The sequence below is a fragment of the Amphiura filiformis genome, chromosome 18, assembly GCF_039555335.1.
Source record: "Amphiura filiformis chromosome 18, Afil_fr2py, whole genome shotgun sequence".
Taxonomy (NCBI): Eukaryota; Metazoa; Echinodermata; class Ophiuroidea; order Amphilepidida; family Amphiuridae; genus Amphiura; species Amphiura filiformis.
The window spans coordinates 54,770,912-54,795,166 of NC_092645.1; the positions used below are offsets into that span (position 1 = coordinate 54,770,912).

Genomic DNA, 24,255 nt, shown 5'->3' on the forward strand with positions numbered 1-24,255 from the left:
ACCGACCTACCCTATTATTTTTATGTTACGTCTATCAAACAATTTTCAGGTCCAATTAAGTTTCCTATGCACTATGTATACAGGTTCATATGGTAACAGAACAGTAAATATGAACAGGGTTGCTTGATTTAAATCATGATGCTAGTATTTAAATTACATGATTTAAGGTGGTAATTTTTGTGAATAATTTTGCATTTTCGCAAAAAATAACTACACACTGGTAACAAACGTTATATTATAGGGATAATGAATCCAATTGCTCCACTGAAATTTCAGTGGTTCATTATATATGTTAAGAAATGAGGTACATTCTAGTGATACCTCTTTTCTTATCAAATAATGTACCGCTTGTCTTGAGTCAGGGAGAAACAAATAGTCACAAATTTATTAAGGGGTGAAGTACCACCTTAAGCACTTAGTTGATTTATTATGTGGAAGATTCAATATTGTTTTGGTTCAATAATCATATGCATTTAAAACTTAATACAAATGTTGTTATTACTGGTTTTCATTTCATTTTTTTCTTTTCTGAGTTTTATGCTTTGCTTCACATCAATTGTAAATGGTTATTTTGAGTGTATGTTTGTGTATACATGCACTATGGTGTTGGCATACATGCACGTGTAAAAATTCAATGATTCTCAGCATACTATACAAAAGAATGTACTGAAAAAAAATGTTTGCATGCTCTTTTTTTGTCTTAGTCATGTAATGTTCATTATGTTTTTGCTTTTTAATTATTACAGGTATTGTTACTGATGGAGAATTTTCCTCCCTAAGAACCAAAGGCGAGACCAGACCACTCCACATTTGGCAGATAATCCATGACATTCAAGGCTGCAGTGAACAGAATGAGTAAGAATCAGTTACAGAAAATGTTTGCAAGATCAACAGGTAAGATATTTGAGTGGATTCTAATGTTGCCCAATCACAAATGTCTTAATGTGTTAGTTTTGAGAACAGTCACATATAATGTCAGCAATATTCAAGATACAGCACTGCTGGCAGTAAATTTAACAAACAACTATCATGTACACAGTGCTCAGTTTCACTGCAGTAATTAAATTCCACCGACTGATATTGTATGTAATTCATGGCATTTAATGAAGTATTTGTGTATCTGCCTGTATATGCTTTGCTAAATGTTATAATATTAGTTGTCAGAGTGTCGAGGTCATATAATTGCATACTTGTTCCCAGTAGCATAATCAGGATTTTTGTGTGAGGGGGCAAAGCCAAATTGTTGTTCCCATTTGTCATTTTGTCCCATTTTGAGTCTTTTTTTAAGGACTTTGCTCTTCGCCTCCCCATTTTAGCCCGGAAAATATTCTGGGGAAAAGTGCCCTCCCTCCACCTCCTCATAGCTACGCCCCTGCTTGCTCCATATAATGTGAACATTGCGTTTATTTTAAAGTTTGTGGTGAAATATGACTTTGTGCAGGTTGTTATAAACATTGATGATACACAGGCAATTTGTTTCTAAAAGTCTTAATGTTGCGATCTCCCATCTCTTTTCTTTTCTTCGTATTATTTTTGATGCAATGTTTTTTATTCAATCTTGCTATTTACATCAGGCAGTGGCGTGGTGAAGCATGTGCCCCCCAATGGATTTGAGAATGTAGGAAAATGGCTTGTGCCCCCCACCATCACGCCTGGTTTCACCAATCATGGTTGGTGTCCACCCCCCACCCCCACTGGCATCTGTTGAATCGGTAGCAGTATTGTTCAAATGAATATTGTTTTATATTTTCAGATTCTGTACTACCTGATCATGTACATGACAAAATGGAAAGGCTGCAGGAAGAGGGGAACAGCTTTCAAGATGCTGCGGCCCTGGTGCGAGAGGACCTTGTCCCCCCAGGGTACAAATATCACACATGGAGGGATCATGTCCCAGAAAACCACACAGAACAACTGAAGTCAATCGTAGCAACCTACAAATACAGAAAAACTCTCAACAACATAAAATCCGAACATGGGGTTGACTTTACTAAGCATGTACATATACCAGAAGTAGACGCAGTCACCGGGGAAGTCTTACACCACCGTGAAGACCATAACCACATTGAGAAGCGGATTGGCAAGCATACTAGAGAAGGTGGACCACCAGAGGTTAAAGTCCAGAGATTTGCAGAGGCTTGCGACTCAGAGACCACAGACCTGACTGTAGCTGCTCTGTTGGGGAAGCGGAAGCAGTCCGTAGCCGATGCAGAGAGCCTCTTGTCACCTGCTGTTGCCAAATTCTTTGAGACTAAGAATTACACAAATGAAGCAGCCTATGTGAATATTGTTAGCAGGTGGCATGAGGCCTCTGATGGACGTGGGCTGAGTCAAGCCGAAAGAGAGGCAGCCAACTGGGACATGTTCCACTATGTAATGGAAGACTGGATCCCTTGGCATGACAGGGATAATCCTGATTATTCTACTCTGGACATTAACAGGTAAGAATGTGAGATACATGACAGAGTCTTTCTCTACCCATTCAGCATTGATCCATTCATTTCAATTGAAGAACATTGTAAATTGTCTGATGAATGATGCCATGTGTGTTGTCAATATTAATTGCAGATTTTAAAGGAGCATTTTTATGATTCTAGCATCCTCTTCTGATTTTTTTCAGTATTTCAACTTTTTTGAGAAGAACAAGGAGATGAGGCTGTGGATCACAAACAGCCCTTTTATAATATAAAAATTGAAAAAAACAAACAAACAAAAACAACCAGGAATTAGAAGTGAATTCTGACTGACTGAGACATGTCAAAGTCTTAATAACTGTCAAAAATATTTATTTTACTCTCTTCAATGCATCAATTATCACATGAAATCAATATTCGATTTCTGATAAATGTATCCGATGGTATTTTAAAGCAAAACCAGAGCATCCGTATCACTTTGTTAACTGTTGTGTTTTGATGTGATGGTCAGAATCATACTGAAATCAAAAATTCCACTTGTTAAAATATAGCTAAATTATAAACCTTTTGGAATTTTATTATATTTTATATATATATACAGACGACTTCAAGGTGTTCGGGGTTTTAGCAGGGAAACTGTGATTGCAGTGACAACAAACATTGAAAGCCAGGAGTACCGGAGGGCGGAGAATGACAACCTGGGCTACCCTGAGCACCCAAGAAGTGGTACTACTGATGATGTTGAATGCTTCTTCAGCATGCTCCATAACAAGATCAAGGGCCAGAATGTCACTCTTCAGGACTTCAAGAAGTGGTGGCGGAAGTTGGTTATGTAAGTATTATTAACATACAAAGTGTCCCGATTCAGAATGGCCCCATGTGTAACACTATATAGAGTACCAAAGTGTGACGTCATAAAATTATCTTTTTTTGCATTTCAGCATTTTCATGACCATATTTCAGTAGAACATGATGAAAAACATCCACAGTCCAAATTTGGTGGGAATTGGATCATGAGGGCCTGAGATATGGCCGCATGAATACATAATTAGCCCATTGAAATTGGTGTAAATTGGCCTGGTTCATAACTGTTTGGAACCAGGCCAATTTACACTGATTTCAATGGGGCTAATTAGGTATTCATGCTGCCATATCTCGGGCCCTCGTGAATTTTGACTGTGGATGTTTTTCATCATGCTCCACCGATACATGGTATTCAAAACGCTGAGATGCAAAAAAAGTTTTCTGTGACTTCATCACTTCGGTACTCTATAATTATGGTAAATCAGCCATTTTCAATTGTCATGCATTGAGACCAAAATAGTAAACCGTTGGCATTATCATTAAAAGGCTCTACACATTAGGCATAGAATCAATGGAACGCAAACGCACATATTGTAAATCAAAGTTCGCCAGGTATGTGGGGAAACAATCTGGAGGTATACTACCATCACAGACACATGTACATGGAGGAGTCCTGAGCCTTTGAAATCATCCATAGTTAATTTGGCTTATAATTAATTAGTGAAAAAATTTCCCATAACACTCAAAATGTCATGCATGCAGTTACGCTAGTTGCATGTTGCATAATGCATTACAGACTGGCACACATTACTGGAAATCAATGGATGATTGAAATGTTACTTTATTACATGCAGTTTTCAAAATTCCTTCTCTCTACCTTATGTTATTGTCTTCAAGATAAATGCATGGAAATGTTGTGTTTGTTTTACCTTCGCAGAGAATTCAATCTCCGTATCGATGAGTCCCTACCTTTCTACTTTTGGACACTTAATGATCGATTCAGTACTGAAGACCTTCCATCTTTTGATGAGCAGCAGCCAGGGAAGAAGAAGAGATTGTATACTCTCAAGCGGCGGTCAAGAGAGGACAGTTCCATTGTGTGTGTGGGTAGGCTATCATTGCCTGCCAAAGGTCAGCAGAGAACGAGGCAGTTGTATCACAACACCAATGTAGGTGTGCCTCCTGTCACCGGACAATTCTTAGCTCAAGTTCAGGATGAATTAAATCAGTGAAATGGCATTTCACAAGGCAAAAAAAAAGAAGATATTTGCTTATACTCAACTTTTTCAGAATTGGGTTGGTTGGTTGGGATATTTCTCTACTGTATACAGTTTAGAAAAGTGTAGAAACTGAAAAAAATCAATTTTTCAGGGTGTCAAAAATGTTGAAAGAAAAAACCAAATTCTGGAATTTCCAAAATTAGGATTGTTTTTTTTCCAGATTACTGAAGAGTACAAGCAAACAACTTTTTTTTTTTTGGTTCTTCTTGCCCAATGGTGTTACAATTTTGACCCCCACACAAATGTGTGTTATCATGACAAATGCTTATGTTATCATCTAAATGTCATCTGTTTTGCTTGCTGTTTGGCTGCCTGGTTGTCCAGGCAGAAGCAAATTCATTAATACACTCTGCAGCTCCAACACAGTAACCAATCAATTTCAATCTTGGTATGTTGATAGTATATGGTGGCCTGATGTGCTGTATAGTTTTGTGGCATGTAATTTGCATATTTATGAACATTAATGACTTATTTGCATATGTTGCCTCATTTTCATTACTTAAACGCACTATAGCCAAAATATTAAATTCTCGATCATGAGAGCCAACTTGGGTACGCACAGTTATTTGCGTCAAGCATACTACGCAAATACCGGCGCTTATGGTGCAAACACCGCTTTTGAGCATGTTGAGAATTGACCAATCACACGGTCGTTGCTAGGCAAGGTCAAGGGTCGGTCATGCAGGTCGCGCGATCGTGTTATTCTATGAAAAGTCCGCTGACGCAGAAGGTACATCCTCTCATGATCGAGAAATTGTTATTTTGGCTATAGCCGATGGTATGGTGATAGTATACTGTAAAGATTGGCCCAATGGCACACTTGGGTTCCTTTGCATTGGGGTTAATTTCATGTCCAGACAGAGAGCTCCCTCCTCTGCAATCCCAATGCAAATTAAGGTTTTGTGTATTTGCTGGTGGGGATTTTATGAAGGGCACTCTAAGGTTGTGCCTAAAATGTCAAGTGAGCCCATAGCGCCATTAGGCGAATCTTCTGGTATGATGGCCTGATGACCTTAGCATGTTTATGAATATAATGAACTTATTTGAAAAATAAGGGAAAGTGAGTGTCATAAAAAACATATGTGCCTTTTTTCCCAATAATCACTATACCCCACTATGAAATGCAGCTGACGAATTCTGAAATTTGAAACTGTTTGCATGGAGAAGGAGTGCTTTAAGAATGTAAATTTAGGTACATAAAAGGCCATTTGTAACAAAATGAAAATGGCAAGAACCCGTAATGCCAATGCCGTGCCTTTTTTTCCTTAGGCGCACAATTGGGCTGCTTTGCAATCACTTGTCAGGTAGCGGCTTTAGTTTGATGTACCATATTTTACTTCAATTTAGCCAATTTATAAGGTTTTGAATCTCTGAAGTTCTGAATTTCAATGACAAAGAGTTTTGTGACCATTTATTGATCGGTCCGTAACTTACCATTACCTACCGGAAATTTGTAAGTCAATTGATTTTCTGGCCAATTTCCAGTATTGGGCGCTTTTTTTGGAAGCTTAATAAATGGACTACTTTAGACTCCTTTACCGCGGACTGGCGATCCAATGTGCCGCGCCTTGACGGTGAAAGATTTGGCAGCACTGGCAAGAACCAATAGCAATTTTTTCATTTGGGATCATACCATGCTCAGCTATTGCAATAGGGGGGTGGTACTCATTTGAAATTTTCGTAGGGGTGTGCAGAGCGGACTTTGGGAACAAAGAACTGATTTTGAGGAAAGTACACATTTTTGATGGGTCTTGAGAACTAAAACTGGGCCAAATCATATGCTTTGGAGCTTACAAATTCCAAATTTTCCAAATATGAGTCGCCATTAATCCACAATGTTATGAGTCCCATCCAGGGATAGCGCTTTTGGGGTCCCGGACCCACCAAAATAGAGTTCGGCCCCCCTGTTTTTAAATTTTCTGCAAGTTCAGGGGTCCCTGCAGACCCCTACATGTAGTTTTTCAATCTAGCCCTATTGCAGACATACTATTTATGCTGCATTTGTGCAACTCGGACTCACCAAACTCTACTCCGGTCCTCCGGACCCCTACTTTTTGATTTTCTGCAAGTTCAGGGTCCCTGGGGACACTGGAGTGTTTAGTTCTAGCGCTACCCCTGGTCCCATCTAGTACAAGCTGATCATGCTTTCAGAGTGCCCTACTCATTAGGGTACTTATACATAATGTCAATGTAATTGTGAAAACAGAGCAGTAAAGCATTTTGTATTTGCTGCATTTGTACATTAGACGACAAAAAAAACACCCTGTTTTAAGAATGGACAGATTTGGGGTCGGTTAGTCTGGATTTTTTTTTTGCCCAATTTATTTTCCTGGTCCAGGCTAAAATATCACCACAATCTTGAAAGATCTGGCAAAAATTTTGGTGTTTATTTTTGCAAACATATTTTAAGAAATGTTGTGATTTTTTTCCCAAAAAATATCAGTCAAAATCAATCAATTTTAGTTTGTTAAAAAAGCAGCTATTTTACATAATTTTGGCAAAACTTTAAAAACAAATCCCAAAATGCAAAATCTGGATCGGTCGGGCCCGTAAAACGGTGTGTTTTTTCTGTCGTAAGTGATATTTGAATAATTATGTGTACATACATGTTTTACAGGAAATGTATGTAACTCCTGAACTTCCAGAAATGTTCATAATGAAACATGAACTACATAAAATAAATTATCAATACAAGTAAGCTTTTTGGATGATTTAGCATTTATTAATAATTATTACTACTAAATTACAAGAAGCATAAATGTTCTACATCATACCCACAGTAATGAGAACCTTCAGAAAAATATAAATTTATATAATACACAACAATTTAAATAAAAAAGAAAACTGTCAAGAGTGCACACAGAAATGATGCACGTTTGTATCACTCCTTCAAAGCAAGTACTGAATATTAGGCTCATACAGTGTACTTGGACAAAACACATGTACATGTATAAATTTTCATTCAAGTGTATGTAAAAAAAACTGAATTGAGTGCTGATTCTCCTTCCTTTACACCCTTGCTATAAATACATGTAAAAACAACTTTTTAGAAACATGAGACCTTGTTAATACTAGATGTCTGATTCCAAATAAAAACAACTAAACTTTATGGATAAACAAATAATACTTTGCCGAATAAAACATACTTATACTGAATCATTTTACTGGCAATTGAAAAGGCACATTTTAATAGCTTTGCAATTTGAGGAAAATGAGCCAAAAACATACAATTTTCCATGATTTCTTCTTACAATTGTAGTCACAAAATTCAAAGAATTGCCGCAAGTCTAAGCATTCCAAATTGGTTTTTTTATGTTATGTTAATTTTGATACTTGGTTATATAAAAGTTCCAAGAAAATGCATTTTCCAAAAATTAGAATCCATAACGTGAATTAGTACAAGTCTTTGTGAAAACAAAAACTAATAAAGGTAAAAACGCATGTTTTAGCACTTTTCCAAAAATTGGCCAAATATTAAAATTTGACTTTTTTTAGGAACAAACTAAATGATTAGGATTTAGCTGTTTCAAAATAGGACAATATGTTTTGAATCCAAAAATATTATTGCTTATTTTTCTGGATTTTAATTTACTGTACTGATGAGCACTGCAAAATATTAGATAGATAAATTTAAATTGTACCTTAGGGAACAAACCAAAAGATCGATGACGTCCTATAAACGAAACTAGTTTCGTTTAGGGGGAGGGGATAAAAATACTCGATTACGTTGTTTGTACAAAAACATCGGTCTGAAGAATGTGTCATTATTATTATTATGAGAAACTAAACTAGTTACGTTATAGGACATCATTGATCATTTGGTTTGTTCCCTTACAGAGGTTGCTATAGGCTTTATTTATGTATGGAGTCCAACATTTGAAATACTGTGTTAGTTTGCTACAATTGTATAATTATTTTGGTATTTTGCAAAACATGGATTGTTTGCTGAACAACATTTAGTGTTAAAATAAATGTTATCTAGGCTGATGTACATGTAAGTGTAATTAATGAGCAAATTAAAACATTAACCTATATGTACAGACTTGTACAAGAACTAATAAAGTGTACAAAATGTTTGATCATTTTTATCTGCTTCTATCAAACTTAAAAGGGCATTTAGTGATCTACAGCATCATCCCCCACTATTTCTAAAAAAAAGTGGAGATTTTTATACAAACATAATGTTTATGTACAAAAAATTCTTGCAGATTAATTCGTTTAGCAAAGATATCGTGAAATTTGAATTTCGTTCTGAACGAAATTACAGATTGTCTATGGAGCAGTGTAATACACATAATCATGCGTAACTCGCACACGCAAAATCAGAATAAACTGACATTTTGGGAATAAGCTTTTTTCGTGGATAGCTACTGAAAAATGTCATAAAAAGTAGATGCTAGGATCACAAAATCCTCCTTTAAATGTCCAGTATAATTTTTAAGATTTTACAAAAGCAATATGGCTAAATTTTGTGAATTTTAGAATTTCTTGAATATTTCACAACATGTTCATAACGACCTCGGAATGGTTAAAAAATGACAAGTGCATACATATCGAGGGTAGGCCTACAGAACCCGAAAGCTGTAACTCGCCATGATCAGCTCTGAGCTCTCACAAAATGAGCATAAAGTTGGTTCCTTGCTTTGGTTTTCAAAAATAAATATTTCCTCCACAATGTCTTATGTTTTCTATAGAATCCCGGATTGAATCTTGTCACGATTAAAGGACTGTCCCTTCTATAGTGCCTGGTGACTTAATGCTCATTTTGTGGGAGCAAGTGATTGTGAGTCGAGGCTTTATGGCTCTCCACCCTCGACATTATAATGTGATTTATTATTCTGGGTTTAAAATCGGCAAATTATATTTTAAAGATATTGAAGAGATCTATGATTGGAAACATAATTTAATCTAAAAGATATGCCCAGCAACCAGCATTTGGGTTACCATTACTTTCAATTCTACAGCAACAAATTTGAAAAGAAATTAAACAAACTCGAGTCTTTCCAATGTTCATGGAATATATTTCAAGTTTCAACATTACAAATTTCCCATTAACATCAAGCTGGCATCAGATTTAAAGCCATAATCATAATGTGCGATTTGCAAAATGAAGAAAATTTCATTACTCTCTATTCCAGAAAAATACAGAACTATTTATTATCACTGTTTTGCCAAATGAAACATAGCTATATCCTAATCCTTTAGTGCTAACTAGCAATAAAAGTTTTTGATATTTGGCCAATGTTTGGAAATAAGGGCCAAAACCATGCAATTTTAGGGAGTTTTTCGTATTATGTACTAAGACTAATATTATTACAGTCTATGCATTCTAATTTTTGAAAAAGACATGCACTGCATTCTTATAACCAACCATTTAATAAAAAGTAACACAAAAGAGTGAAAATTAGAGCAAAATTTCGGCATATACTCAAGATTTTGAATGCTTAGACTTGTTCCAAGTCTTTGATTTGTTTGTGACTCGATTAAATACATGCTGAAAATGAATGTTTTTGACCCTGTTTTCAAGAAATTGGTAAAATAGTGAACTTTTTCTTTTATCTACAGTTAGGATTAAATGAATGATTAGGATTGAGCTATGCTTCATTCAAAAACGGCAGAACTTGATAATACTTCTTTAATCCCCAAAAATTAGTTCTGTATTTTTTTTTTTTTTTGGGGGGTGGTAGCTTACTGATCGTTGATATCATTGGTGTAGCTTCACACAGCTAGGACGAACAAAAATATAAAGCATAAATTTTTACAAAATTCGCCGATGCATAAAATAAAGGAGATACGTATAGTCCGTTTCTAATACCTTCACCGAGTCAGTAAAAAAATCACGAATTTTGAGATTTTCTCAGATTTTTATAGAAATCTGATAGTAATGTGGAATGGAATCCTTTCATCAAATCCTTTCTAAAAAAAGTATACTTTTATATACTTCTCATCCTTACATTTAAAGATATGTCCCGTACAATAAAAAACAAATTTCTTAATACCGTACTGACTCGAGAAAGGTATACAGACTATAGAAAAAGAGATCCCACTCGGCTTTTGGAGCTTTATGAGTCTGGTTGTCTAGCTCTTTTATCATTTACGACAACGAACCTGGTGAAAAATTATATTTGTTATGTAATTCCTGCCGATCTTGCCACTGTTTTTCCATGTAACATGGATGAAAGTTAACAAACTTATCAAAAACAAAGTTGTCAAAAATTTGGTAAAATGTCATTATACTCGTAGGCGTAGTCATTTGGCAGCCATTTTTTTTTTTTTTTAATACCACAATTATTGGAAAGAGTCCATTTCTTACAGGGTGGTACAAGAACACAACACGTAATAATTTTGATGAAATAATTTCAGACCTGTCCATGGCACTTTTAAATTTCCTGATCATTTGCCTAGGTATGTAGCCGATGATCTTCCATTGGTTGTCAATTTGTGCATCTACTCTGTATGCATTGACGTCAACTGGATTGTCAGGTTCTGCAAGTATCCTTACTGGTACCGGTATGTTATCATCCAATTTAACCTCAACTTCATTCAAGACAACTTGATACCTCTCCTCCATGGTTGATCCCCTAAGTTTTACCACAAAGGGAAACAGTTTTTCTTCATCTTCATCTTCGACTTCATGTTCATTTTCTGATTCACTTGTGCCGGTGCTGTCTAGTTCTTGTTCATCAATATCATCGTCGGAGTCATCGTCTTCTTCTTTTGTTGTTGTCTCGACGTCATCATCTTCCTCCTCTTCTTCTTCTTCCGCTTCGGCTACACTGCTGTCATTACTGCTGTCATTGCTGCTGTCATCGCTAGAATTAACCACAGTCTCTTTACTATCACAACAATACTGGCAATCGCCATCTTTCACTGGCTGCAGTAGTCCCAGAGATGACCCGGAGCAAGACTTGGCTTGGACACCAGCTGGAAAGTCCCCCATTTCATCCCATCTCCAGACACAAACTCCTTGGAACTGCTGGCCACTGTCGCCTGCCCACTGTAATGATAAAAGTAGATAGAGACATAATTAGAAACGGGCGTGCATGCCAACATGATTTTGAGCTTTAATGCACCCAAAGAATTATTTGAATAAGTCAGTGACATGCCACAAATAAGGCCATGAAAAATAAATAACATGCATTGCATATCGTCCCTGACCTCACTGATTTTCAAATATTTTAAATTGTTATGTTTCTTATTTGCTTCCTCATTTTGTTTCTAAAATTGTTGTGATGAAAAAATCATTTATAAACACATTTATTGCAAACACTTTCTTCATGCTAGTGGTACGGCTTTGGGGAAATAAAAGAAAATATTGGTGGCCTCACCGATTTTATGTTTTGAGAAACACTTTGCAAAATTTTGCAATTTTACCAAGAAATGAATGGTAAAAAAATAACATAATAAACAAATATAGGACCTGCCTCACCGATTTTTTGGGAAGAAAAATGTCCGGATGATATACATTGAACATGTTATTTATTTATTTTACTTGGCCTATGTACGGTAAATAATTAAATACGGTAAATAAATAAAATAAATAATTTTACATACACTACAGACTACAGTGTATGGGTACACAATTATATGCAAAAGTGCATGACCAGTGCCTAAAAATCAATAAATTTACTATCATTCATTTCTGCACCAAGCCAAGTATATCAAATTTATCAAGTGTATTGTTTATATTTTTGTATTGTCTTGATGAAATTCTTTAAAATACCAAACTTGAAATGCATGAATGTCAATCACTTTCAACATGTTCAAGTGAGAGAGTGCAGTGATGAGAGAATTTTGGATAATTTCTATCTTTCTATGGCTTGTGGCTACTGATAATTAAAATGCCAAAGCACCATTTTTACGATCTTTTATCTTTCTATATGTCTTTTGACTCCCGATTGACGTTGACTATGCCTATGGTTTAGTTTTGTAAAGGTGCAGAATTCGGAACAACATGCAATTCGCGTCATACTGGGTCAAGTACATCGATCTTTTTCATGGTGGAATAATTATATTTTACTGCTTTAACTCGCTGGAAAAAAGATGTGCATGCGATATGGCACATGTTTAATCTATCAGAAACATAATATTTATTTGAATCAAAATCAAAATCATACCTCAACTTCGCAACTGCTCTTCAGTTCGAGCAGTTTTGGTACGGGGAAATTGACATGGCCATCTCCCCATGTATCGGCAATCACTGCAGATCGTATGATTGGCATATTTGGAAACGAAATATGACACAATCTCACTCGAGCAACTATAGCAGGAAAGTTCGTCATTCGTATCAATATCTGTCCATCTTCAACGCAGTGAATGTAAACAAACTTCGTATGTTTCAGATCATTCGCAACATACTGGTGATCCGTCGCCAAAGTCGCCATCGCTCAAATGATAATAGTCACGTGACCGTGTCTAGCTTTTATACTCGATCAGATCACGATCTAGAAACACTGTTTCGCGCAAAGCATCATGAATTGAGCGTTCGTCTGCTGTGCTATGCCCTAACCCTAAACACACGTGGCTCTATATGATAACTTGGAATCTAGGGACTTTTATCTATATTGATGATGTTTATGATTTTATGAGATTAGAACAATTTCTATATATAATATCATTTTATTGCGTCATTAATCATAATCAAGAATATTCTAGACATAAGTAAACTTGCGGTTTGCCCTATGCCCTAACCCTATTGCACGCACGTGGCATGCCACTGAGAGTCTAGGGCCCTGCAAACTTAAGGGGGTACTACACCCCTGCCCAATTTTGTGCCTACTTTTGCATTTTTCTCAAAAATTACAGCGCATTGGGGAAAAGTAAGATATGTATATTATAGGGGCAAGGACTACAATGGCTGCACTGGAAAATTTATTTCAGCACAGACAACAGTTGTGGAGTTACAGTCAAAAATGAGGAAAACCAATATTTGATCAATAAATCAATAACTACTTGCTTTGAGTTGCTGAATTTTCAGTACAGTAGTTGTAATCCTTGCCCTATAATATACATATCTTACTTGTCACCGATGTGCTATATTTTTTGAGAAAAACGCAAAAATAGGCACAACATTTGCCAGGGGTGTAGTACCCCCCTAAGGTTATTAATTATTTTAAACTGTTGTGATTTGGTAGTTCACAGCATCATACGAATGGTAGTGAGCTTTGGCAAAAACTGCATTGCTCAATTCATAGCGATTGTGTAGAAGAATTTAAATATCACAGATATACTTTTATAGGTGCTGCGGTTCTTGAGTTATGTTGTAAAGAGGGCTGAAACAACAACACTGACGTAAAACGTACATAACTCATTAAAAACAATAAATTAAGCAAGTTTGCAGAGTATACGATTTGTAGAATGAACTTTTGCAAAACATCAAGGTGTTATTTTTCAATAATATATTGATCTAGATAATGAAAATCGATTTTTAGGTTGCTTCGACCAACAATACCTCGTCTACCCTTAATGTTTGATTTTATGCAAATAAAAAGATAAATTGTGGTCATTTATACAGATTCAAGAAATTATAATAGTTAATACTACTGTAATTCTATACATGGACCTCTAGTCTTAGCTTTGCTTTCAGTACAACAATTCCATTATGGGCTCTATTTTATCCGAGTAGGACCATATTTATTTATAAAAGGTTCGTAACAAAAATAATTAATAAAAATTTAATAATGATAATAATAATAACAACACTAATAATAATAATAATAATAATAAAAACTTATATTTCGTCCAATTTGATGCTTTTAATACTGATGATATCGTAACTATGGTAACATTAATTATGAAATAGGTTATTTTACCGATTTTAGTTATTTTACCGATTTATACGTGTACCATAAAATATACAAAAATGTATGAATATGTCTACTCCTTTTCTAAATAACTCTTGACAACAATATTTATTTCTCTATTTTGTCTTGGTTAATATTTGTCATTATTGTATTGCTAAGCATTCAATTCCTTAATGTTTTCTGACTGGGCAATAAACATTGATAAATGAGATACAAAAATACATGTAAGCTGCTTGCAAGAAAAGTACAATGACATTACAGAAACTGCGCAACCCACGCATCACTCAGGTTGGCGAAATAATATGGGTCATTCTCATCAACGACGTTCATAGGAAAACGGTAATCTGCCTTCGCGATGAGAGTACTACGACTAGTAGTACTAATTACAATTATATGGGTCAAAACAGTCTCAGTCCCAGAGGCATGGTTCGTAAAAACCCGTTCACCAGTCTAGCCCAACAATTGACCTCAACATATCTGGGGTGTGGTTTTAGGAGTGTACAAAAACATTCGGGGGATCCGGGAGTGTCCAAACGTGTGGTCCAAAGGTGTGTAGGGAGTGTAAAAATTCGGGGGATGTCGAGGAAGTACCACACCGGATTTACTCGACTCTCACTTCTTTTATCTATCCGGTACATTTGGTGAAATGTAGGATTGTTGCGTCATTTACATAAGGGTGTTTTGCACTTTTGGTTCACTGGATGGTGTTGATGTTGTTTTGAGCTGAACTGGATGGTGTTGATGTTGTTTTGAGCTGAGGTGGGGCAAGATGAGATCTCTGGTGGCATAACGGTGGGATCAGGTGGTGCACACAAAAAATGTATTTTATTTTTGCGTTTCATCAGATAAAAGAGTGGTTTGGTCAATTCGTATTTTTTTTCGTTTTATTTTCAAGGTTTTAAAAGTTTCATGCATTGGTGGTATTGGGATCCACTTTCCCTTGCCTAAAGAAGACCTCATAGGCTTAGGAAGATTTTCAACAAGGGGGGTGTGGAGGGCTGGAGGCTGAAACTTGAAATATATATAGGTCACATTTGTTTTGAAAATTTTCCCTCTATTTTATCACATTTTTTAAAGTTCACCTAGGATTATTGGGGGGGGGGGGGCTGAAAGGTATTCCAGTCCCGCACCAACATTATTGAGGGGTCTGAGTCCCCCAAGGTCCCCCGGTTCCTAAGCCTATGGACCTTGCAGACATGCAGTTGAGCTGAATGCTACAGGAATGAGATTTGTTCATTACAATACAGCACAGGATGCAGGATGTAGCTGTAGGAATAGTCTGGTAGTCTACACTGTCCCTGGTCTACATTTAAAAGCAGGGTGGTTTGGGATGAATTTGGTACAGTGGTGGCAGAGGTGGGATATCGCTTGATCTTTTCTGCTAGCCCAGGTGGGATAACGTTTTGGTGGACAGGTAGTTGAGAGGGTGGGGCAGCTTAATAGTATTACACTAAATAGTACTTTCAAAGTATTAACAAAATACTCAGTATTGCCATCTTCTACACGTGCATGAGCAAAATAGTGCTTATATTATAATTATATTTAGCGCAGACAGAAATAATCAATAGCAGTTCCTGGGACCGATCTAAAGTAACAATAGCACCGTACTCTTGAAGTGATTCTCTCGGTGATAATACATAACATTGTTATGTATACAGTGTGAATAGGCCGTCTAGCACCTCATCTGCATGTCAATATAGTGGTCTTATATGATGTATGCATGGCTAACTTTGGATAGTCTGCATAGGGCTACGGGTACTTGCTGTGTAGGGTACAGGGGAAACATTCATTGATGTCTTATAAATCTGTATTGCTTTTGATGGCAATGGTATTTCTGGTCTACATGTATGGACATGAGAAAAATACAGATACTTCTTGGGGTCAAGGGTCATATAACCTTTCCAGATTTGGGTGGATTGATGATCAAAATCACAAGGGAAACGTACAGTGTATTACAATGACATCTTCTCTGGTATTAACAAAATACACCCTGGACGTAATCATGGTGAAACTAATTGTCTGCGTTATGTAACAGGGCAAATTAATTGTTTAAGTCTAGACAATATAAGAGCGCAAACAACTATTATTTGTTATGGCGATATGCTGGTACTACTTTATCTACATGTATGGTGTAGTGGTAGTGGTAGTCCTTTTAGGCACTAGATTTTTTAGGTCAAGAACAAATCTCAGAATCTTGAAATTTATAATTAGGGGGAATGTTTTCCTTCCTAACAAGTAAGGTTGTTGTACATGTAGTTGGTTACTGAGTTCATTCAGTTGGTATACAGATTAAGGAACTTTGTTTTCCTTCCTAAGGAGTAAGTTTGTTGTAGTTGGTTACCAAGTTCAATTGGTATACTGATTGAGGAAGAGGGTTTGCGACTCTCTATCTCCTTTCCATATCCGGTCAGGGTTTTTTTTAAAGGGAAATGGTCACGGATCTGCTGTGCCTGCTGACTTGAGATGGAACATATTGAAGGTGTTAATGCCAGATATGGTTGCCTGATAATAACTTCCAAACCCCAAACGTTATCGACAAACGAACGAATTATCAAAATGTTCACCAAAATCAGCAAGCGCCTCACAAGATTATTGCACCTAGACAAGTTAAAGTTTCAAAGCATTTTGAATGGATTGTTTACTTGGTAAAGTTTTACATGTGTATGAATAAATTAATTTGCATACGCTGAGTGATGGCAACAATGAACACAAATTACCATAGCCAAAGTTTCTACATGTGTATTTTTAGGCCGTTTTCTTTGACATATATGGAAAAATACAAAACTTAAAAAAAAGGTCTCCCTAAAATAATCAAGATACAACATGCAACAACCATGATTGATATAAACGCTATACTATAGTAGTATATTTTTGCTAGAATGTACTAGTTCCAGCTGGTGTTTGATTCATGTTCAAGTTGCTGGTTTACATTTCGTGATGCCAGTATTACTGGGTGTCAAAGATCACACGTGTTGTACTGCTATGTTGGTATCTCGTATTCGTCCCCAGAGACATGTAACCTCTGACCTCTAGCTAGATCTAAAATAATCGTTTTGAACAAGTGTCCCCGATGTTGTTGTATGTGCGGTCCATGCAATTAAACTTGAACTGAACAGAAACTCTAGAAATAACTAAACTTGCACACATTAAATGTGCTTAAACCAAATGTTAAACGTAGCCCCTTTTCTATACTATACAGTTTGCAACGATATATCATGGGTATAATTTAAAGCACAAGTACTACCACTACGACCACCACACCCCTTAAATCCGAATCATGTATACCATTATGCCCTTTTAATACGCGCAGCAACAATAGAAGAAAAGATCATAGTTAAAGGGAATAGAAACTCGTTGAATTGCACATTAAAGCACTATCACATTCACATAGTATCACACTATTTTCTGGTCTGACATTTTGTTTTTGGAATCTACGTATAATATACGGTGTAAATGCGCAGGGACATTGATACTGCACTGTGGAGCAAAACCGTATTTGCGTTGTAAATTATTGCAAATGACACCAAATTTCAGCTTCTCTTTTGCATGGAAAACCCATCACATACAATCTAATCCGGTGCTACGTATGCATTCAGCAAAGCGGGAAACCTGACGTACCCGCCCAACTTTTCTATTATAGCTAGCTGCGCCATGTTTATGCGGAGTGGACACAACAACATAGCACGCTTGCATGCACGTTATATATAGCTACACATGTACATGACTACCACTATGCTGATGCATGGTAGACGATATAACGTCCATACAGTTCGCGAGCCTGCGTGGCAGCTAACAGACACCGAGATCATTTCGAATGCAGCATCCACATGTTAATGTGTTCGATCGAAGTGCGGAGAGTAATATACAATTGTCTGTAACTGACCTTGACCCTCTAAGGGCATCCCGATCCCGTTAGCGTTTGGTGCGTTTCCAGGTTCCTCCGGCTTCTCCACCACTATTGGCACCACTACAGTTTCGCTAGCCATTGCGACAGTTTACACGATTGCCTGTCCGCTATAAAACCACCTTATTTTCCCCAACGAGCATCAACGTACGCCTCCCAAAATTACTAAAGGGTATATCATGTGTGTTTGGACTGTAGAATAATCCGAGACAGCATATCAAGGTGCGTTAAGATTTAGCCATACATACAATATTCTGCGCGAAGATGCGATAGACAACGTACACATGTACTGAACTTACGAGGGGCCGGCCGCGGGCATAACACATACCCAGCGCTACGCCACTCTAGCTTACGGTAATGTTAATGTTATTCAGTTGAACGTGAGAGATTAAGACGCAGTGCGCATGTGCTGAACGCTACTACATATGCATGAAGTAAATACCCCTGCTTACGACTTCGCTGCTGCGAGCCTAACCTTGTAGATGCGCGATTCTGATTGGCTGAATCGGTCTATCGTTATCAATTTGGGAACCTGGGAGCGATTAAGGTTGTATGTATCATAGATGAAGAATTGATAAGTTGCATGCGCAGTAAGAATAGAGCAAGGTCAAAGGTTGAACTTCATAAATTATAGCGCACATGTGACAGCAAAGTTTACATAATTCATTGATACTAACCGGTGTATTTCGCAAGCAATCAGCTGGTGCACTCTCAAATTTTACAGCGTGGGCAAAATAATAAGCAAATGCATGATGATTTTGAGGTGATTTTTTTTCTAGAAATATTATTGTTGTGGCAACCACATAAATACCGTTTTCCATGCGAGAAATATTCGAAGTTTTCATTTAACTTTTGCTGCGCGTTATTAAAAATTAAGTAAACAACTCGCACATGGGCAAAAGTGGGAGGTTCAAATTGAGCATGTCCATATTTTATGCTAGGTATGCTACTTGTTTACGTCTAGAAAACTAGAAAAGCATATTCACCCTTCGTTTTGAATTTAATTATGAAAATGTGACCCGAATTTTGAAATGGACATATGATCTGAATCTGATATCAGTTGGATCATATGGATATACGAGAGCTTACGAGACTGTACGCAAAATGGTTTAGAGATCTGTAAATTAGCGTATGGCCATAATAACCATGGATGGGTGAAATTATGATAACTCCATATCCATATGATGTCAGAAACGTTAGGTAATTCTTAGTAGTGGTAGTACTTTCCTATTAAGATATGGCGACAATTGAAAAATGTATAAAAAGTCCCTTCATCGTGTTCATCATATCTAGCCTAACTGATATCATCGTCGGGTAACTTTTTGGCAGTAAATTGGACAATTGATTATCGTTTTCCTGTCACGCATACCGAAATTGTACAAGTACGTTGTAATTAAACAAATTATATACGATAGGGGTAAATTAAATAAATATTTAACTATAAACAAAAATTAGATGATGATGTCGATGTTTGGACAAGACAACACAAGCGCAACAGTTTACACAACATCAAGTCCCACTTCTGACACCAACGAAAGTGGTCGTAACACCGTGACAAAACAAAACATGACAACAATGATAGTTTAAATTAAAAACTCACTTCTGTAGGAATCAAATGGCATATCAGCATAATCATCCAACGCTGGATGCGTCGGGAAGAGGTAATCTACAGGTTGATCGGGAAGCATAGGCATGTTGGCTGTTGGTCCGTACATATAAAATATAATCCACAGTAAAATAGAAATGTGATGAAGAAGTCCCGGAGCTGTCAAAAAGTTATCTCAGAGAAGTTGTGACTAGCTATAGCTATTGATGCTATGATGACATACATGCAATTGGTATGACATGACACTGAATGGTGCTTCCTACATGTAGACTGTCAAATTCACTAATGCTTTATCTCCAAGCATGTGCGTACTATAAAATTCATATCCTAAGTATGAGCAGTACTGTGATTTTGTGTGGACAAGCCATCATACGTGCGATGAAAATCAGGCTGCGCATGCGCTATTCTCTGTCAGCTCTATTCTGGTGACGTCAGGAGTGTTTTGTAGTGGAGGCGCTGTTTATGTGTGACCGTAAAAGTGTTTTCGATTCGATTATTGGGGCTACTGTAAATCGGGTCATTACAAGTACTGAAATACTTGCAAACGAAACCACACTTCCCGTCAGGTGTACAGCGCCGGGGTACAGCGTCATCTGTACATGTAGTCTATTTAGTTATCATCAATTATCATAGATCTGATATGAATTATAAGCATATTGTTAATCGATATGATTATTTTTTTATCTTTTCCACCAATGGATTTCTATGGAAGATTTTGCCGATAAATTAAATATTTGTTCTGTGGACAATTGTGTTTTGTCGGTGCTTTTCGGTAGGGCATAAAAAGGCTCGTAGCTCTATTTTTGGGATCGTGAAACTTTGATATGTCTACGGGTATTTAATATTATTGTTATTTTATTGTTATTTATTATTATTATTATTATTCGTTTGTGAAGATTATTATTATTATTATTAGGCTATTATTATTATTATTATTATTGTTATTAGTGCTATTATTATTATTATCATCATCATTATATATTATTAGGCCCCTATTCTTCGCATAGATCACCTAATATTCAGCGGTGTGTAGACCCAGACCCATTGTAACCCGTTCCATCTGTTTACAATATGCAACAGTTTTTGTTTGTTCTGATTGTATTCAATTATGTCGATTTCCCGGGCCGATTCATTTGCTCAATATTAAATTAAATATTAATGCATTCATTAAAATTATCATTTATTTTAATTTTCATAGGTCCAAATATTGCCCTTTTTTCACATGTCATATATCTTTATTTTTTATTTGTTTAGGATGATATTTTGACCTGGTGAACATATTGACATATTTTAAGATAACATCTTTGATATCTCGTGTAAAATTAGTATCTATAAACATGATTAAAAAAATAAAATTAAAAAACAAATAATCAAAAATATCTGATTTTTTATTTTAAAACTTTTGAAAAAAGCGCACTAAAAATCTAATTTCTTTTTATATTTAAAAGAGCATTTTTTAATTATTTTTTTTTAAAATTTTGTTCTCCCCAACCAAAGCGTCTTAGCACAATACCGATGAGTTTACAAAAAAAATTCAATTATGCAATTATACAATAAAAATTTTTTCGTTCAAATACAAAATTGATGATGTAAAATCTTGAATAAATCATGTAAAAAACATTATAAGTATAAAATACCTATAAGGCCAAATAAAAAAATAAACATGTTTCACGTCTGTAAATAAGCACGTAAATTTATTAAAAATAGCAAAGAACAAATAAGTGTAAGCAGATCAACAAAAACAACTTTAAATTGCTCGTATTAAGAATCATTTGATTTCAATCACGATAATCAGTGTGATTAAATCAGCCAACCCAGATGCCTTTTATTGGAAGACACATGTGTGTTTCAATTTTTTGAATAAAGCAAGTTCTGTTCACAAAGTCAAAATCATATGTCAGAATGCAGGATCTAAAAGTATAGCAACAGGGAAAATATTCGGAATAAGTATTAAAGTATAGTGAAAGCCAGAATTAGCCCCCCCCCCCAGTGGCGTAACTAGGGTTTGTAGCGCCCGGGGCAAGAAACAAAATTGGCGCCCCTACCCCCCCCCCCCCTCCGAGAATATCTTAGACGCGGACAGTGGCGTATAGCTATAGGGGCTAAGGTAAATAATGCCCCCCATTTTTGAAACAATTGCGCGCGGAGCGCACTAAATTTTGGACAAATAAGGCCTATACACTAAATAATTTTGGTTAAGCTAGAAGTTGAATATCGGTCTTAAAATGTTCTTTCAACTGATTTTGTGCTGAAATGCGCGCGCGAAAATGTTGACTTTCATCGCTTGGAGGGCCTAGGGGCGCAGAATCGATGCTGAAATGGTCAATTTGGCGCCCCTAAGGGTGGCGCCCGGGGCATGTTGCCCCCCTCTGCCCCCGCAGTTACGCCACTGCCCCCCGTGGGGGTGGGGGGGTCAACTTTCAAAGTGACAGGATGGTCGCACAGCAATTCAAAACTGGGTGTCTTCAGTGAGATTTGACGCCCCAAACTGAGGTCATTGGGTGAAACCGTGAGAAGTCCACAAAAATGGTGTAATTATGAGGGCCAATCAGTGAGATCTTGGCAACTGGGCCCATAACAGTGCTGAAATACAAAAATAGTACAACATTCTGGTCATTTATAGAAAAATAGCCATTCAGGGCATGTAAGAGCTGATATTATTTATGGTCTCGATTCTAATGCAACGTTCATTAATCGCCAATATATTTAATAATGAAAGTGCACAAATTGACCTCAAGCTGAACTTGGGGATGATTTTGACGGGTGTCGACTGCCTACTCTCTAAATTCTAAAGAGTGAAAAAGTCAATCCTCCTCGGAGTGACTCTTCGGGTCAATCGAAAAGATTGACATTTCAATCTATCAAGAGTGAAAATGACATATTTTTCTCCATACGAGTAAAATTTTCACTCTGCAAAGAGTAATTTCTTTTAGAGTGAAAATTTCAATCTTTTCACAGAGTGTTCCCTCAGCACAATCTCTCTCGATTGAAGTTTATTTATGTTTGTTAAATTTAAACACACTTCAATTGACTTTTTCACTCTTTGGAATTTAGAGAGTACGACAAGTATTTTGAAGAGATAAAAAAATAAGAAAATAAAAAGTTTCAAATTTTCTTTAAAAGTTCAAACAATTCAGTCATGACCATATTTGGAATCGGCATAAAAAAATGCATTAAAATGAGTACAAACAAGCTCTCTATTGATACATGGTCAAATGGTTCTTGAGATAGTTCTTGATATTTTGAGAAAATCTCTTACAATTAAGGGAAGGGGTATGAACGTTTGGACAGTATTTATTGTGGGACATAAGAGCACATCAGACATATCGAATTGCTTTCTGAATACGAAGAATGTCCTTCTGATATCAAATAATTTTGATTTTTTGAAATTCGCAATGTAATACACATTTTATGGCAAATGATTAAAAATTGATATTTTTGATACTTAACAGTACTCGAAGTAAACTTTATAAATCTGATGATTTATACTTAAAGTGTATGTAGGTGGGATGAAATTGAAAATTTTGACCTTTCGTATTAAAGATATGGATTTTTTTCCCCAAAACACAAAAAAAAATGAGGTCTTTTTGGGAAAAAATCCATCTTCAATATGAAAGGTCAAAATTTTCAATTGATCGTCGACTTTTCCTCCCAGCTACATACACTTTAAGAATATATCATTAGATTTATAAAATTTACTTCGAGGACTGTTATATAATTTGTCATAAAATTTGTATTAAATCGTGAATTTCAAAAAATGAAAATTATTTGATATCAGAAAGACATTCTTCGTATTCAGAATGCAATTCGATGTCTGATGTGCTCTCATGTCCCACAAAAAATACTGTCGAAACGCTCAAAACGCTCATTTCAGATCCCTTAAGCATGTTTTAAAGGACTTTTCATGTTGCAGTATATAATGGCCATCAGCACGATAAGCATTAATTATTATTTTTAGGTCATTATAGATCGGAACCACCACTTATGACAATACGCCCTAAACATGCTAAATGAGGTATTCCCTCGGCCCCCAGTACTATATCTCACCATCATTCCTCTAATCATTGCTAATAATACAATTATCATGTATTTTTAATTACTAACAATTTATAAAAAGCACAAAAACATTATCAGATCATCTTGATAATCACACTGATCATGTAAATATAATAACTCATATCTCGTCTGATTATTTTATTTTCAGCGACAAGTTGACTTCACAGAGCAACTGACATCTATTTTCAGAAAAAACAGTTGGTTAAATAGATCCTACTTTCCTGTGTATAGCGATGTTGGCATTACCAATGATTACGTTGTATTAGAAATTCGGGGCCGCTAGAACGGTGATTTAAAAAATAATTTTAAAACAATTTTTGGGTTTGGTATTTTGAAACAGCCTAAAAACGATGACCTCGAGGCTCGAGTAAGAGCAGAGCCTCCTATA

General features: G+C 36.2%; 3 protein-coding genes across 3 annotated transcripts in view; 1 reads left to right on the forward strand and 2 right to left on the reverse strand.

Annotated features, from left to right (window-relative positions):
* Positions 1-18,471, reverse strand: part of LOC140138824 (nuclear receptor subfamily 5 group A member 2-like) — a 55,138-nt gene extending 36,667 nt beyond the window's left edge. The window contains 1 exon segment of the mRNA XM_072160594.1: positions 18,185-18,471. Coding sequence (XP_072016695.1) covers positions 18,185-18,287 — 103 coding nt within the window. The 5' untranslated portion in view covers positions 18,288-18,471.
* LOC140138823 (uncharacterized) lies at positions 843-8,453 on the forward strand. Its single transcript, XM_072160593.1, has 4 exons — positions 843-894; positions 1,754-2,441; positions 3,016-3,246; positions 4,156-8,453. Exons 1-4 carry the CDS (start codon positions 852-854, stop codon positions 4,448-4,450), a joined length of 1,257 nt encoding a protein of 418 aa, XP_072016694.1. The 5' UTR covers positions 843-851; the 3' UTR covers positions 4,451-8,453.
* LOC140139517 (uncharacterized) lies at positions 10,553-12,980 on the reverse strand. Its single transcript, XM_072161244.1, has 2 exons — positions 12,616-12,980; positions 10,553-11,495 (listed from the first exon to the last, which is right to left on the reverse strand). Exons 1-2 carry the CDS (start codon positions 12,880-12,882, stop codon positions 10,593-10,595), a joined length of 1,170 nt encoding a protein of 389 aa, XP_072017345.1. The 5' UTR covers positions 12,883-12,980; the 3' UTR covers positions 10,553-10,592.
* Positions 18,472-24,255: the final 5,784 nt, after the last annotated feature.

Excerpts from the sequence above, each read along its gene's own strand:
- LOC140138823 (XM_072160593.1), top strand. The coding sequence starts at position 852 with ATGAGTAAGAATCAGTTACAGAAAATGTTTGCAAGATCAACAG. Across the intron at positions 895-1,753 it reads AATGTTTGCAAGATCAACAG|ATTCTGTACTACCTGATCAT; the intron begins GTAAGATATTTG and ends TTATATTTTCAG. Across the intron at positions 2,442-3,015 it reads TCTACTCTGGACATTAACAG|ACGACTTCAAGGTGTTCGGG; the intron begins GTAAGAATGTGA and ends ATATATATACAG.
- LOC140139517 (XM_072161244.1), bottom strand. The coding sequence starts at position 12,882 with ATGGCGACTTTGGCGACGGATCACCAGTATGTTGCGAATGATCTGAAA. Across the intron at positions 11,496-12,615 it reads AGAGCAGTTGCGAAGTTGAG|TGGGCAGGCGACAGTGGCCA; the intron begins GTATGATTTTGA and ends TTATCATTACAG.